General features: G+C 49.5%; 1 protein-coding gene across 3 annotated transcripts in view; it reads right to left on the minus strand.

The window, feature by feature from the left end:
- CTPS1 (CTP synthase 1) overlaps positions 1–17,817 on the minus strand; it is a 225,444-nt gene that overhangs the window by 103,870 nt on the left and 103,757 nt on the right. For all 3 annotated transcript variants that reach the window (XM_078681909.1, XM_078681910.1, XM_078681911.1), the window contains exon 13: positions 5,448–5,491. In XM_078681909.1, coding sequence (XP_078538035.1) covers positions 5,448–5,491 — 44 coding nt within the window. The remainder of the gene's footprint in view (positions 1–5,447; positions 5,492–17,817) is intronic.

The raw sequence follows: 17,817 nt of genomic DNA on the forward strand, positions 1-17,817 counted from the left end.
AGTCCGGAGCCACAAGGATGACTTGGGCCCGGTCGCGTTTGATCTTCTTCAGCACTCTGGGCAGAAGTGGTATAGGCGGAAAGGCGTACAACAGACCGCAACTCCACTCGCGACGAAAAGCGTCTCCGAGCGAGTGCCGCCTTGGAAATTCCAACGCGCAGAACTGATAACATTGCGCGTTCTCTTCTGTGGCGAATAGATCTAACCAAGGCTATCCCCACTGCAGAAAGAGACCTTGCGCCACGTCAGAGTTCAGATGCCATTCGTGATCCATCATGCACCGGCGGCTGAGTTCGTCCGCCCTGGCGTTCAGAGAACCTGCCAGGTGTTGAACCACCAGGGTCACGCCCTGATGTTCCAGCTACTGCCAGAGGCGCAGAGCCTCCTGGCATAGGGTCCACGACCCCACCCCGCCCTGTTTGTTGCAATACCACATGGCGGTGGTGTTGTCCGTGAACACCTGCACTACACTCCCCTGGATAGAGGGGAGGAATGCCTTCAGGGCTAGGCAAATCGCCCGCAGCTCCAAAAGGTTGATATGGACCCGGGACTACGCCGGAGACCAGAGGCCTCTGATCTCCGCCTCTCCAATGTGGCCTCCCCAGCCCTGGAGGGACGCGTCCGTCACAACCACGTGCTCCGGTTGGGGAAGGGAGAGGGATCTGCCGCTGACCCAATCGCGGTTCGAAATCCACCACTGCAGCTGTCTCGCAGTGCCCTCCGAGATCAGGACATGGTCGGACAGGTTGCCCTGATGCTGGGCCCACTGAAACTTCAGGTCCCACTGCAGAGCCCGCATCCGCCACCGGGCGTGATGCACCAGAAGGATGCAGGAAGCCATCGGGCCCAGAAGCCGCAGCGTCAACCTGACCGAGACCCGGGATAAAGGCTGAAAGAGTGGAATGAGAGCCTGAATATTCTGGACCCGCTGTTCGGGCGGATAAACCCGAAACTGCGCCGAGTCGAGAACCGCTCTGATGAAGAGGAGCTTCTGAGAGGGACACAGGTGTGACTTCGGCACATTGATGGAAAAACCCAGCTGGTGCAGGAGGTCTGCCGTAGTCTGGAGGTGGCTGACGACTGTCTGGGGCGAGCCCGCCTTCAACAACCAGTCGTCGAGGTAGGGGAAGACTGAAACCCCTGACTTGCGCAGGTGAGCTGCGACCACCGCCATCACCTTTGTGAACACCCGTGGGGCGCTGGTAAAGCCGAAGGGGAGCACGGTAAACTGAAAGTGCTCGTGGCCTACCGTGAACCGCAGGTAGCGCCGGTGGCCCGGCAGGACGGGGATGTGGAAATAAGCGCTCTGCAAGTCCAACGCTACCATCCAGTCTCCTGGGTCCAGGGCAGCTAGGACCTGAGCCAGTGTCAGCATTTTGAACTTCTCCTTCCGGAGGAAGCCGTTGACGTCCCGTAGGTCCAAGATACGGCGTAGGCCTCCTTTGCCCTTCTTGGGTACCAGAAAGTAGTGGGAGTAGCAACCACACCCTACTTCTGGCCCAGGAACGCGCTCGATGGCCCCCTTGGCCAAGAGGGCCGTAACTTCCTCCTGTAGAAGTCGCAAATGATCCCCCGATACGCGGTGGTATTGTGGTGGCATGGTTGAGGGGTCGTCTCGAAGGGGAGGGAGTAGCCCCTTCGGACGATCTGCAGCGCCCACCCGTCCGAAGTGATAGTGCGCCAATGGTGGAGGTGATGGAGGACCCTGCCCCCCCACTGGCGTCACATGGGCCTGAAAGCACGGACTAGGAGGGTTTTGAGGCGGATGCTGCGGGGGAAGGTGTGGACTGACCTCGCCGTTGTCCCAGACTGCCGCTACAGCAGTTTCCACGGCCGCCACCGCGTTGGACGTTAGTATGCGGCGCGTGGCTGGCAGTACGTGTGGGGCGCCCCTTCCTTGGCCACGAAAGGAGCAAAAGGCACCCGCTTGCTGGCACGGGGCCGAGAGGCCCAAGGACTTGGCCGAAGCCCTGGAGTCCTTAAAGCGCTCAAGCCCATGGTCTGCCTTGTCGCCAAAAAGGCGACGGCCTTCAAACGGCATGTCCATGAGTGTGTTCTGGACATCGGCCGAAAAGTTGGCGGACCTCAACCAGGCGTGGCGACGAATCGCCACCGTCGTTGCCATCGCTCTGCCTAGTGAGTCGGTTGTATCCAGCCCACAACGGATGGAATATTTTGCTGCATCCCGGCCTTCCACAAGGGCTTGGCTGAGTTTGGCCCGTACCTCCAACGGACACTCTGGCAGCAACTCCGCAACCGTGTCCCACAGAGGTGTAGCAGCCCAAGAGGCATGCGGTGTTGGAAGACCGCAGTCCCAGACTAAGGGAGGAGAATACCTTTTTGCCGTACTGCTCATACCTCTTGGATTCCCTGTCCGGCGGAGCCGACGGGAATGCGGTCTGGGAATTCGAACCCTGGATGACCAGGCTCTCGGGGGCTGGGTGGGAGGACAGTAAACATGAGTTACCAGGGGCCGGGCGGTGGCGTCTGGCCACGTTCCTATCTACGGGCAGACCCGTAGCGGGCCTGGACCAAGTGCCCAAAAGAACGTCGGTCAAGGCCTCATTAAACGGCAGCAGAGGCTCGGCCGAGCTTGACTGCGGTTTAAGGACCTCAGTGAGGAGGTTAGTCCTCACGGCCGCGACGGGGAGTTCAAGGCCCAAGGCCTTGGCCGCCCGCATCAACACCACACTGTAGGTTGCCCCCGCCTCCGAAGCCACGGTAGGAGGCGAGACAAAGCCAGTGTCCGGCGAGGTGTCCAGACCACTGGCATCCCCAAGTCCACCTGTCCAGTCCTCCTGGGACTGACACTCCCGTGTCAGAGGGTCCTCAGACCCCTCCCAATACTCCTCGTCACCCACCTCCTGATAATCAGGGTTGTCAAAGGATGGGGCCGGCTCATGGAAGATAAACTCCCCAAACGGCGTCGAAAGCGGCGCCGTTCCGACACCGGAGCCGGATCGAGGGATGCATCGGGGGACGGCGCCGCCCAAAGCGGATCCAGGGGGACCCTGCGGCGCCAGGCCCGAAGGCGCCGGCGGCGTCAGAGCCGAAGCACCCGACGGCGTCGGGACCGAAGCCCCCGACCCGCTAGGGCCCCCAGATGGTTCCGCTAGGCCCGAAGGCGCCGCGGAGCCCGTCGGAGAAGCGAGCGACCTCATGGCCATGAGGAAGCGCTCGATCTCCTCCAGCGACGCGTGCTGCCCAGGGACCGGAGGGTGTGGAGCAGGCCGCGACGCCTGCGACTCCAATGGAGCCGCATGGGCAGTATCACCCGAACCCCCGGCCGCGTCGCGCGAGCGTCGGGGGAGTCGGAAGAGCGATGACGTCTCTTCGACTTCTTGTGCTTACCTGACAACGACTTCGACCCGGAGGAGTGATGTCGACTCCCGGAGCTGTGATGGCTCCTACCCCGCGACCTGTCCTTCGACCTCCGTTGGGACCGGGACCACTCGCGGCACGGGGCCGACTGCCGGAGTTCGAGTCGCTTGCGGGACCGCTCCCGCCTAGCTTTCGAAGTCAGGGCCCGGCAGTCGGAGCAGGTCTTGTTGTCGTGGTCGACGCTGAGACAGTGGAGACACCGACGGTGAGGTCGGTGACCGACATCAGTCGGTCGCAATCCTCACAAGGCTTGAAACCTGGCATCCCTATCGGCACCGTCCGGAGTCGCAAGACTCAAGAAAGATGATCAAAAGAGATCAAAAAGTTTAGTCAAAAAGTGACTAGTACTGCTTTTTCCAGATCTGCGCTTGCTGGCGTGGAAAAAAGAAGAACTGATGTCAGCACGCGGAGGCGGCGTCTAAGTACTCCGACGACGTCATCACGGCGCCGACGACGGACGCGGAGCCGCAGACGACGCCTACCGACGCGCAAGGGTACTGCTACGCAAAAAAAATTCTGGATCCAGGCTGACGCCTGGGGATATTCTAAGGTAAGGAATCTATCACTAACGTGTCTCTTTCAGATGCTTGTGCCCAGTTTCAGCTTCGTTATGTCTCACCTGTATATGGCAAGTTCACTTTTTTCAGGAGGATTTCATATATGAGAGTACAAAGGATTGAATAAAGTATTAATGCCTTTGTTGTAAAGGTTGCTGTTTCACTGCTGTATTTGTTTTACTAAATTTAAATTACCTAATCTTTTAAATATAAATATTTTGAGCTGCTTACCAAAGATACGCAAGGCGCAATAGATTATCCGCATGGTGGCTGTTTCAGTGCTGCAGCAAAGGCAAGCCTGGTTTCAAGAAAGGTAGAACTTGCTCTGTTTTGCTGAAGAGAATGCAAGTCTAGCTACTGAGATGCTGAAGTGATGCTTGAAGTCGTCAGGACAAAGGAATTTGAGGTTAGAATAAGTGGCTCATCTTCCAATGTGCTTTTCAGAGTTTATGACAACAGCAAGACTCCAAGGTTATTGAGTGGAACGAGCCATTTTCTTGTGTTTGAAGAGGGTTAGTGGATGGTAGAAGGAAGCTTTCTTGGGCTGGTACGAAGGTGGTAGAATTCTTTAAGGCAACATGGGCTTTTACTAGTTCAACAGTGTTTGGTGTTGTTTTTAACTTTTTGCCATTAATAATACTTAACACGGAGATTACTAGATCTGGGCAGGCCTTTTATTCCAACAAGCATTTTCCAGATGGGCAGGAGCCCTTGAAGGCTGTTTTGAAAGCCCAGGGCCGCTCCTTGTGCCTCTGGCACGTTCCCCAGCTGCCCGATCTAAAGAAATTGTCCTTGATGCAGGATCGCCCCCACTTTTTGCTAGAGGTTGCTGGTTTTTCGACTCTGCAATGCAGCATCTGCAGTACAGGCCCCAGTGCATGTGTTCTGACCCCTCAAAGCGTATGTACAATTGGCTAATCCTTGATTCACATATGGCATTCTGGCTCCTAATCCAGAGCTTTCAATTTATTGTCCCTGAATCATGAGGAATGGGGCTAAAGTAGAAAAGAACTGCAAGTACTCAATGGCGTAGTACTTTGGACCTATCAGCCTCACCATACTTACTCATCCAGGATATGATATAGCACTTGTCAGAATACAACTGAGCCACCCTCAAAAGATACTACTGTGACATATGACATAATACCAATGTTCCTTAAATAGCATGACTGTATATAACACTATGTGCTTGAGCATTTGCTTGGCACCATGTGGCACAGTGCAGTGAAGACGTGTTAAAATGGTCAGATAGTCGCCAGCATTGATGCATTGGAAATTTTCAGGTAACCTAAGCCAAACGGTGCTAATGTATCATTACAATATCCATAATTCCATTAAATTTGAGAACCATTTACCATTTGGAATTTTACATTCTTTTGGAAACCCTATCCTTCTTGCATATAATAGTTTCAACTAACATGCTTTAGGAATTAAAAGCTAAACATTTGAGCAATCACTGGCATGCAAAAATGGAGGATTACAAAGTTGTTTTTTTAAGGTTCTACTCACCACTGGATGGCTGGTTTTGGGGTTAAATTCTGTAGAGTTGGCATCTACAAAGCATAAATGTATTTTTCTTACAAGTGGAAGAAAATGTGGTCTAAAACTTTTTTTTTACTTAATACAACATGTCTCCATCATGACGGATGCCGCCTGCTTAATGAACTAGTTATTTACCTTCGGCTAATGCTCTTTCTTGTGGATACCTTATCAAGCTGCAGATTCCTCACCTTTAGAATATTTCCTAGGTGCTACACTGGATCAGGAAGATTTTCTAGCAATGCTCCCATATGCAGCAAGGTGGCACTGTGTGGCTCTGTGTTGGCCTAATTCTCTCCTGGCAGTGATGAAAGGAGTTGCCCATAAGCGAAACCGCTCTGCATTGACAGTTTCTTGCTTGGCTCTTTCTGCACCTCTTGGATGCAGAACATGAACAATTGGAGGTACCAGTGGGCAGATCTCCATTTGGGACCGGTTTAGATGGAAAGGGGTAGTCACTTCACACAATGGGAAGGTAGCCAGTGGTGAATATGCAATTAGAGTGTCCTCCAGAAAGAGCATTACACAACGAAAGTAACCTTTTTAGGGCTCGCCTGCTGATGCGCATAGCTGGCGAAGCTCCAAAGTGGCTTATCCAGGGTTTAACTAAGCACGATATCCACTGGCGATTCCTTGCAGTGCATGTGCTTTTTAGGTCATTGCGCAAGCGCAAGCCCTAAAAAGCGTGTGCACAATGCCACCAGCCGCCTGCCTGCCTGCCTCGCATTACCACATCAAAGGCAGCCCGGCCTCCCTCAAGCTTCTCAGCGTGCGCTCTGCCTCAGGCCGGCATTTCTCCTCCCTCCCCTAATTATTCACGGCCGGCCGTACTTTCAGTCTCGTTTTATGCTCTTTGATGCTTGTTTTAATTAACTTTCAACTTAAGCCCTACATAAAATACTCAAAATCAAGGAATAAAATTACTACTGTCATTCATGGGAAGAGACCTTAATATACGGCCGGCCGTACTTTCAGTCTCGTTTTATGCTCTTTGATGCTTGTTTTAATTAACTTTCAACATAAGCGCTACATAAAATACTCAAAATCAAGGAATAAAATTACTACTGTCATTCATGGGAAGAGACCTTAATATAGAATAGCTGACGTAGTATCAGATTTTTCACATTTTAAGTAACCAGCTCAAACTCGTTTTATGCTCTTTGATGCTTGTTTTAATTAACTTTCAACTTAAGCCCTACATAAAATACTCAAAATCAAGGAATAAAATTACTACTGTCAGTCATGGGAAGAGACCTTAATATACGGCCGGCCGGCCGTACTTTCAGTCTCGTTTTATGCTCTTTGATGCTAACTTTCAACTTAAGCGCTACATAAAATACTCAAAGTCAAGGAATAAAATTACTACTGTCATTCATGGGAAGAGACCTTAATATAGAATAGCTGACGTAGTATCAGATTTTTCACATTTTAAGTAACCAGCTCAATTGCATCCAAAAACGGTTAAAATGTAAACTTCATAATTAAAACATAAAGGTGCCGTCTAGTGTTTACAATTATTAACATTTAATGCTGGTTGCGCCACTAAAATATTACTTTGCAATAAAGTAACAAATGAGCCAGGCAGTGTCCTCTTCCCGTTGGTTCCTCTATTCACTTTCCGTTCGAAGCTGCAAACATGGAGTACTGTTTGCTGAGAGTGAGACTGAACTCTTGACTGTGACAGCAGGAGGCCTATTTGGAAAAAAAAATGCCCTATCGCAGATTGTTAAACACTTTGCTTCTCAGTGCCACTCCAGCCTGCAGTAAATAATATCATTGCGCTGTTCGGTGAACCCTTCGGAGGTGTCGGGTGTGTGTGTGCAATCTCCGTGTAAAACTCCGACACAGCTGGAATTTGCTTTAAGTAAACTCATTTCTTCGAGTTAGGGGAAAACAAAAGATACAGTACATAGTCTGTAGCCATGGGCAGCATTCCTATATGCCACAGTTGCATGTCGATCTCTCGACAATGAGCTGAGCTCATAAAAAAAACACTTCCGCACCGTCTCTTTGCACACCGGTCATAAAAACAAAGCCCTTTCCACTGCCCTTCCACCACCTACAGGGCACGGAGAGGCACACAGTCCAGTCCAACAGAGCAGAAAACGGCACTGGAGGTGCCTTCACTAGGACACCATGGGTACCGGCTGGCAGCAGCCTCTCGCAGGCTGTTACTGGCCAGTTCCAAGCAGCTTCCACCGCTCTCTCTCTAAAGGCTTGCAGAAATCCCGTACCCTGCCCAGGGAGCTGACAGAGGGCGTAGTATAAAATTGTGCACCAGTTGCAGGGTACAGGAGTAACTGGAGTTACTGTCAGTCCCTTCCTCGGGCACTCAACCTCTGGGGCTCCAACAACATCATGGCCCCTGTGCAACTGGAGACCAGCAGCATCCTCCACTCCTCTGCCACCTCCTCTGGGTTCCGTCATGGCTGCTGGAAGCACCGGCTACAGGATGAGCACCCTAATAGATTTTCTCCTGCAAACAACTTACCAAGATATTACGGTGCTTTCTGATCTGTAAGTATTTCAGAACCCAAGTTCTATATCTTCAGATGCCACTGCACCATTTTATTTTATTTCTTTGTTACACATTTTCCCATTCTGTACCATACTCGTTTTACCTTTACACTTAACTCTCCTTGCCCCGCCGGGAAGCACGTTTAGCCTAACATTACTTAAATTTGACTGAAGTCTATCAATCTGTCAAACAATCATGACAAAGTAAAGAGCAGCAACTGAATAAAAGAGCTTTACACGGTTGCACAAATACAAACAAAAACATATTTAGTTACTCCCAATTTTGGCAAGTAATGGGGTGTGGTACTAAGAGTTAAAGTTAGTTGCTCACTAGGGTATGCTGGCTTTTAAAATTCTGGTCTTCTGGTTCCGAAGTGGACATGTTAGAGACTTTAGTGAGGCTTTATTCTACAATTAACCCCTGGAGTTATTGGTGGTGTTTGCAGTCGGGTATCACAGAACAGCTTTTTAAACTTTAATTAACCTATGCTCACTATTGGCCTAGTTTCTAAAACCAATAATGGAGGAGGCTGATGGCTGCAGAATTTGCCTGTGGGATGGCAATGGGAAACTTTAATACACGCCATGAAACAACGCCACCAAGGGACAGATGTGTTTAGTTGAATTCACAAAGTCTCATAGATGGCCTTATATGCTCAGTCATGCCATGTGTACAACAGCTCTACTCACTTCTCTAAGTGAGAAAAGCCCCAATACAAAATGTATTTAGGCAACGCAGAGGAAAACAAGACAGATTTGGTTATTGTGCCAATCTAATGCTTCAAGGTAAATGACAGCAGAATTGCATTTAGCTTTCAATTGTGTCTCCCCCGTTGGCCCTTTCGACTCATCCCCTTTGTCTCTGTGCATCGCTCTTCTGTCTCTGTTCCCCTGCAGACGTTTCTTCCGCCCCCTTAGCTCACTCTCTCCCGCTCACCCTCACTTACCCTCTCACTCACTTACCCTCTCACCCTCACACACCCTCACACCCACACATCCTCCCTCACTTACCCTCTCACCCTCACACACCCTCTCACCCTCACACTCACTTACCCTCTCACCCTCGCACCCCCTCACATCCCCTCACCCTCCCTCCCATCCCCTCACCCTCCCATCCCCTCACCCTCCCTCCCATCCCCTCACCCTCACCCACCCCCTCACTCTCACACCCCCTCACTCTCACACCCCCTCACTCTCACACCCCCTCACATCCCCTCACCCTCCCTCCCATCCCCTCACCCTCCCTCCCATTCCCTCACCCTCCCTCCCATCCCCTCACCCCCCCTCACCCTCACACACCCCCTCACTCTCACACCCCCTCACTCTCACACCCCCTCACTCTCACACCCCCTCACTCTCACACCCCCTCACTCTCACACCCCCTCACTCACACCCCCTCACATCCCCTCACCCTCACACCCCCTCACCCACCCTCTCACCCTTACCCACCTTCTCACCCTTACCCACCTTCTCACCCTCACACACCCTCTCACCCTCACACACCCTCTCACCCTCACACACACCCCCTCACCCTCACACACACCCTCACCCTCACACACACCCTCACCCTCACACACACCCTCACCCTCACACACACCCTCACCCTCACACACACCCTCACCCTCACACACCCCCTCACCCTCACACACCCCCTCACCCTCACACACCCCCTCACACTCTCACACCCCCTCACTCTCACACCCCCTCACTCTCACACACCCTCACTCTCACACACCCTCACTCTCACACACCCTCACTCACACACCCTCACTCACACACCCTCACTCACACACCCTCACTCTCACACACCCTCACTCTCACACACCCTCACTCTCACACACCCTCACTCTCACACACCCTCACTCTCACACACCCTCACTCTCACACACCCTCACTCTCACACACCCTCACTCTCACACACCCTCACTCACACACACCCTCACTCACACACACCCTCACTCACACACACCCTCACTCACACACACCCTCACTCTCACACACCCTCCCCCCCCTCACCCTCACACCCCCTCACCCTCACACCCCCTCACCCTCACACCCCCTCATCCTCACACCCCCTCATCCTCACACCCCCTCATCCTCACACCCCCTCATCCTCACCCTCACACACTCATCCTCACCCTCACACACTCATCCTCACCCTCACACACTCATCCTCACCCTCACACACTCATCCTCACCCTCACACACTCATCCTCACCCTCACACACTCATCCTCACCCTCACACACTCATCCTCACCCTCACACACCCTCATCCTCACCCCCCCCTCACCCTCACACCCCCTCACCCTCACACCCTCTCACCCACCCTCTCACCATTACCCACTCTCTCACCCTCACACACCCTCTCACCCTCACACCCCCTCTCACCCTCACACCCCCTCTCACCCTCACACCCCCCTCACCCTCACACCCCCCTCACCCTCACACACCCCTCACCCTCACACACACCCTCACCCTCACACACCCCCTCACCCTCACACACCCCCTCATCCTCACACCCCCTCATCCTCACACCCCCTCATCCTCACACCCCCTCATCCTCACACCCCTTCATCCTCACACCCCTTCATCCTCACACCCCCTCATCCTCACACACCCTCATCCTCACACACCCTCATCCTCACACACCCTCATCCTCACACACCCTCATCCTCACACACCCTCATCCTCACACACCCTCATCCTCACACACCCTCATCCTCACACACCCTCATCCTCACACACCCTCATCCTCACACACCCTCATCCTCACACACCCTCATCCTCACACACCCTCATCCTCACCCTCACACACCCTCACCCTCACACACCCTCATCCTCACACACCCTCATCCTCACACACCCTCATCCTCACCCTCACACACAGCATCACTCAGCGCAACCACAGCATCACTCAGCGCAACCACAGCATCACTGGTTCAAATATGTTCTTTCAATGTTTCAAACTGTTTTCAAGCTTTCAGGCTTTATTAAAAATCCCAAAAAGATGTTAATATTTCACTTCTGCCATTGTTATTTGTAATATCAATACATCTAAGTCACGTAAATACGAAACATGTTGCATTACAAATGCTATAGGTGTCACATTTGCGAAAGTTTTAACTATTGGCATTGTAAATGACAAAGCTATTAATTTAGCTATTTTACAAAATAACACATAAATAAAAAATTCATTTACAAGACCAATAGCTCAAACTTTCCTAATGCGAGCCCTATTGCATTTCCAATGCTTGTTTTTTAATGGATACTTATAACTGCAGATCCCTCGTGTTTAAAACAGATACCAAAGTAGTAACATCCAAAGGTAGAGGTTCAGTAGAGTGAACACAAACTAAAAAGTCCTTTAGAGTCAAACGGGTAAAATGCCCTCCCATCAGACCTGGCTGTCAAGGCATTAGTGCTTTGTGAATGGGTGCACCGACACCCACGTTGCGGCTCGACGGATGTCAAGAACAGGAATTCTGCACGCTGATGCAGTGGTAGAGGCCTTGACCCTTGTTGAAGGAGTCCTCATTCCATTCCTTCCGAAGGCGGCTTCTTGGCAAAGGCATAACAGATTCTAATGCAGAGGACTATCCACTTTCACAAAATTCTTTTCTGCACAGCTTTATCTTTCTTTGCCATAGAGAGCCCCACAAAAAGTGGAAGGTTCACCTGATGGTATTTGTTGTCATCTTTCTAAAAGCTCTTTTGGGATCCAGCCGTCAATCTCTCCTCTTCTTTCGAGGGTTGAGGGAAAGCAAAGAACACTGGGAGGGTGATGGCTCACCCAATGTGGAAAGGAGTCACAACTTTTGGCAAAGATGACACAGTGATATTCAATACCAGTTTGTCTGGGAAAAAGATGGAGTAGGGTGGCTGCACAGAAAGAGACTGAAGCTCACCCACTTGACAGGCTCAGATCTAAATGAGGTACAAAAGGGGGAGGCCAGTTTTGACAGTCAAAAGACGCAACAAGCAGATGTGCCCTGGCTCAAGGGTGCACGGGAGGAACACCAGGACCAAATTAAGACCCTACTGTGGAACCACAACGGCTTTGGGAGGGAATATGTTTGTCAACCCTTTAATAAACCACATCACAACAGGTGATTTTAAACAAGGACTGTTGGTCCGGCAAATGCAAGAAGGGCTAACAAATGTCAATGGTGCTCACTGAAAGGCCTTGCTCGGCCAAAGACGTAACAACAATAAAACATCTGAAAGTTTGGTGGTAAGATTTCTATGTTGCAGACTCCTCACCAAATCACATATTTAGTGTCTGGCATAAAAGGAATTTGTAGAGCGATGCCTTGCTGCGATGACGACATTCCCAACCTCCGGTAGTAGATTGAAACCGATCAACTGCCACAGCTAAATCTCCAAGAATTGAGTTGCAGACTGCATAGGTTCTGGTGCAGGACCCTGCCCTGCTGCTGCATCAGAAGACCATCCCGAAGCTGTTGCCTAATCGGAGGACAAATGCTCTAGCCCAGAAGTTCAGGGAACCACTTTCTCTTGGCCCAATCTAGAGCCGCAAGGATGACTTAGATCTGGTTGTCCCTGATCGTCTTCAGAACTCTGGGCAGGACGGGCAGAGGAGGATAATTGTACAGTAGTTCTGTGCTCCACTCTGGTCTGAATGCTTCTCTTAGATATGTTCTTGGGAACTCCGGGGCATAGTAGTTTTAACACTGCACATTTAACAGTTTCGTAAAAAGAACAGCCAGGATACCAAACCCCTTTCGTAAGAAGCCGTGTGCCACCTCTGGGTGCAAAAGCCTATTTGTGATCCACCACACACCAGTGAGCTTATCCATCTTGGTGTTTAAAAATACCACTAGGTGGTTCATGATCAGTGAGATGCCCAGATACTTCAAGCAACTCTGGAGGCGCAGCACCTCTTGGCACAGGACCCCACTACACCCTGCTTGCTGCAGTACCACCTGACTGTGCTATTGTCCGTGAGAACCCCCCCAGCCTTCCCTTGATGGATGGCAGGAAGGCCTTCAACATCAGGTGAGTGACCCTCTGTTCCAACAGATTGATGTGGAGCAGAGTTTCCATCGGAGACCAGAATCCTCCGATATCCTCTTGGTGCTGGAATACTGAGACTTCAGATCCCGCTACACAGTCTGCACATGCCACAGGGTGAAGCGAACAAACAGGATGTATGAGGCCAATGGGCCAAGAAGCCACAGACTTGCTCTCACTTAGATCCAGGACCAATGCTGGAAAATCAGAAATATAGCCAGAATGTTCTTGAACTTGTTGGAGCAGAGGAAAGGCCCTGAACTGACCGATTGAGCGGGGGGGGGGGGGGGGGGGGGGGGGCTAGCTATGCCCGATTTTGTGCTATATTTCTATACATGTTTTTTGTTAAGGATGCGGATAATGTTGACTGGAGAGGATATACTTAATGAGGCAGAAGCTCCTTCAATCTATCAGATGCTGTTAGGATCAGAAGTTAGACCATCTTTATTTAAAGAAGTAGATGGGAGCTATTTTAAAAGCACTAGGTTTAAGGTTCTATTATCAGCATTTAATGTGTGGAAAAAGGTTAGAAAATGATGTCAAGTGGGGAAAATATCTTGGTATACCCCAACTAATGCTATTAAATTACTACCTCCCATCTTTTGGGATGTGGTGGCGACAAGATGGCGTGTACAAGGGATTATTCAATTGGGGGATTTTACAGGAACAGACGGGGTAGTAATGTCTTATGCCGAGTTGTCCCAATTGTTTAACTTGCCGAAACAACAATTCTTCAAATATTTGCAAATGCGTGATTTCATGATGCGACAAAGGATTGTATTTATTTCCAATTTAGTTATAAACGCCACACAATGCCAGGTAAAAATTGGGTAGGTATACCAGCTACTACTGGCATATAGGAAAGATGATCTACAGAAAAAAGCTGATAAATGGTCTGAAGTTTTAGGGATTGAGACTCTATTGTTAGATTATGTTATTACATTATCAAAAGAATCTTTACTCTCTGCCAATTTGCGTGTGCAATGTTACAAAACTCTCTTTAATTTATATTATACCCCGGCATACATGGCTAAGTGGAAAACTGGACATGATGGGAAATGTTTCCGATGTAGTGTCAATAATGCGGATATGTTACATATTTTTTTTAGCTGTGGGAAGTTGAGAATTTTTTTATCTTGAAACATTCTTAAGTGAATTGATTGGCAAACCGATGGTTATAACTTCTGCAACTATGTTGCTGGGGTCAGATGTGCAATTTAGTAGGGGTGGGGTTTGCTTTAAACACCGTCATTTAATATTCATTGCCATGACAGTAGCGAGATTGTGTATTGCTGCTGCCTGGCTACAAGTTGATCCTCCATCTTTCTTTCAATGGAGGAGTAGAAGGTTTAGTTTATTTAATCTTGAATTCAGTCTATATGCGGTTAAAGGGGTGAAGAAACGCAAGATTGGTAGGGATATATGGGGACCTTTTGCAGATTATATGAATGTACCCGTATGAAGTAAGAATTTAATTGATTCATGTATTGTCTTCTTTGATTTTGCTGTGGAATAATAAAATAAAATAAAAAAAAGGAAAGGCCCTGAACTGAATAATTCCCAAGATAGCTCCGATAAAAGGAAGTCTTTGCGAAGAAGTCAGATGTGACTTCGGCTCACTCACCGAGAACTCAAACAATGTCTGAGTACGCCTTCATCTAGAGATGGTCTAGAACTGACCCGCCCGCCTTCAACAGCCAATCATTAAGGTAGGGGGGAACTAATATCGCAACACCCAAAGATGTGCGGCGACCCCCTCCATCTCTTTCGTGAACACTTGAAAGGTGATAAGGCCAAGTACAGAATGACAAACTGAAAATGCTTCTGGCTAACCTTAAACCACAGGTAAAGTCTGTGGGCCCACAGGACGGGCACTGCTTCTTGCAGGATCAAGGCTAACATCCAGTCACTCAGATCAATGGCAGATAGCCTGTGTGTGCATTTTGAAATTATTCTTCCTCAGGAAGATGTTTAGAGGGCGAAGATCTAGAATAGGACAAAGCCCTCTATCATCCTTCAGCACAAGGAAATAATGGGAGTAACATCTGCCCCAATTTCCAGAAGTCTGAAATCCTCTAAATGACCCCTTTAGACAGTACAGCTTACACCTCGTGAAGAAAGATGCATAGATGCTCCTCAAAGTTGTTTTGATGTGGGTGGAATCTGCAGTCGGTCAGAAAAGAATTGAAGGGGATAGCCCTGTTGTATGATCTAGAGGACACCCCTTGTCGGATGCAGCTGATTGCTACCCTTGGAGACAATGTTTGATCCTGCCTCCCACAGGGTGGGAGTGTACCATTGAGGGCAAACTTAAGCGGCTTGGGGGCTGATGCAGCAGAGGATTGGTACTGAGAAGCACGTGTCCTTGGTGACCTGTGCAATGTCGGCTCGTAACCCATCCCGAACCGCAAAAGGACTGAGTTAACTGCTCAAGACTGGGGGACCAGGTGCCATCAACCCTCTGCAGTAGCCTCTGAAGGATCAAAATTGATGAGGAAACTGTTTGGCAGGGGTGAAAAGGCCCACAGAAAGCACTGTGGCACCACTTTCTCTAAAGCGCTTGAGGACAATCTGCTTTTTAGCAACATAAAGGTGGGATCATCAAAAGAGTTGCACATAAGGGCATCCCGCACAGCTTAAAAATAGACTGTGGATTGCATCCATGTCTGGCGACGTAGCACCATCTAGTATCAACTGCTCACCCATGCAATCAGTAGTAACAAGACCAGCCTGAATCACATATTGAATGGTTTGATTCAATGAGACCCTAAACTCTTCTGGGACTACTGGCAAGATTCTGCGGGCCCTGTCCCGTGGGCAAGTTACATTGACTGACCTCAAGGCAAGACTGGCCAAAGAGAACAAATGTTTTTTAAATGCCTCAATCCTTTTCGACTCCCTTCCGTTGGGTGGAATAAATTAGGTTTCACATAGCTGGTGGAAGCTTGGACCAAACAACTCCCAGGAGTATAGGTTCTGTAAAGAAATCAGGGGTGCAAGGTGGTGTACTGTTGGGAAAGAACAAGGTTTAGACCAAGTGCCCATAAGGGTTTCAGTTAGGACTTAATTGAACATCAGGGCTCAGAAGCTCAAATACCAGAGGCACCTTGTGCAGGTCCATCACCGATACCGGACATTTTAGGTGGGGATACCATTCCCTTGCTCTCTAGATTTCATTTTGAAAAACTTATCAAACCAAAGAAAAAGGAAGCCGAGCCCTAGATCCACTGTCAAAAATAAGACAGCAAAGCACAGAGAAGGCATGGGTCTGCTCTGTCACTACCGGGCCAGAACACGACCAATGTATTTAGCAGAATGGTGCCACCTAGCGGTACAAAGGAGCACTGCTGTAAAAACTTCCGGATTGAGTCTGGTGCCAAAAGAATTTTCTAAAAACAAGGAACCTGCAGTTATAAATTACACACAATTCTTATGATGGATACTTCTAGGCTTACAACACATGTGAACACAGACAGCACAAGGCCAATCAGAAAATTAGCTGGCAGCCTTGGATTCCATTAACACTCTGTTATAGACAAAAACCAAATCTTATTTTCAACAACCATACTTCAGACAATATACTGTTTCTTTCAATATCTACTACTCAGGTCATTTGTAATCGCAGGATGCCAACAGTGACCAACTTTAAAGTGTTGCTCATGCTGGGGTCACAATGCTAACAAGTGGGATAAGGTATAGGAGGTTAATAATTGGAGTGGGCGAAGAGCCTCAAGGTTTTTCATGAAGACATGGAAAACCGAAGGATATGGTCTTTCAATTTGTGGGGGACAAAGGAGTGGACAGCTAATGCATTGGAGGGTGCCCATATGTTTGGGGGCACATCAAGTAGAGGGTATGGAATCTGAGGAGTTGACTGGGGAATGGATGGAAATATTTTATATGAAGCTCAGTGGCACAAGTCCCACTATGGACTTCAAGCAATAAGAGTCACATGTATCTGTGAAAGCAAGACAGCCAAACTCCCTAATGTTTTAAGGAGGTGGCCATGGGGTGTGGAGAAAGTATAATCGCATATACCCATTGCTTCACTGTGCATATATGCCTTAACGTGAACTGATATCCGAAGTGTATAAAAACAGATCTAATTTTAATAGATTTAGCGTTATATGCTCCATTTGGATTTTGAGAGGATCAATCAATCTGGGGGATTGTATAGCGGGACTACTCACCTGTGAAGGTCTCAAGACGCTGGAGGTGGGAAGGCTGCTTGTCGCTCTGGGTGGATGATCATTTGAAGATCCAGGTCTTGAGGTCCTTCTTGAATTGGGTCAGCGACGTGGATTGCCTGAGGTGGGGTGGGGCAGGTCTTAACAGCAAGGTAGGAGAACAAGCTACCTCCGGTTCTGGTCTTGTGGATTCTGGGGACAGAGGCTAGGGTGAGTTGGGCGGAGCGGAGTTGTCTGGCGGGTACGTGGAATGCAAAGCGGTGGTTCAGGTACACTAGTCCTTCATTGTGTAGAGCTTTGTAGGCGTGAGTGCGAAGCTTGAAGGTGATTTTCTGGTTGATTGGGAGCCAGTGGAGTTGCCGGAGGAGTTGTGTGATTTGGCTGAGGCGGAGGATGTCGAGGACCAGTTTGGCTGCAGCGTTTTGAACGTTCTGTAGTGTCTTGAGCTGTTTTTGGGTGACACCGGCGTAGAGTGCGTTGCCATGGTTGACTCTGCTTGTGGCGACTGTGTGGGTGACCATCTTTCTGGATTTTCCGGGAAGCCATTTGAATGTGGAAGCAGGCTGAGGAAATTGCCTTGATTTGGCGGTTCATTGTGAGATAT

This window comes from Lissotriton helveticus, chromosome 3_1 (genome assembly GCF_964261635.1).
Source record: "Lissotriton helveticus chromosome 3_1, aLisHel1.1, whole genome shotgun sequence".
In the NCBI taxonomy this organism is placed as follows: domain Eukaryota; kingdom Metazoa; phylum Chordata; class Amphibia; order Caudata; family Salamandridae; genus Lissotriton; species Lissotriton helveticus.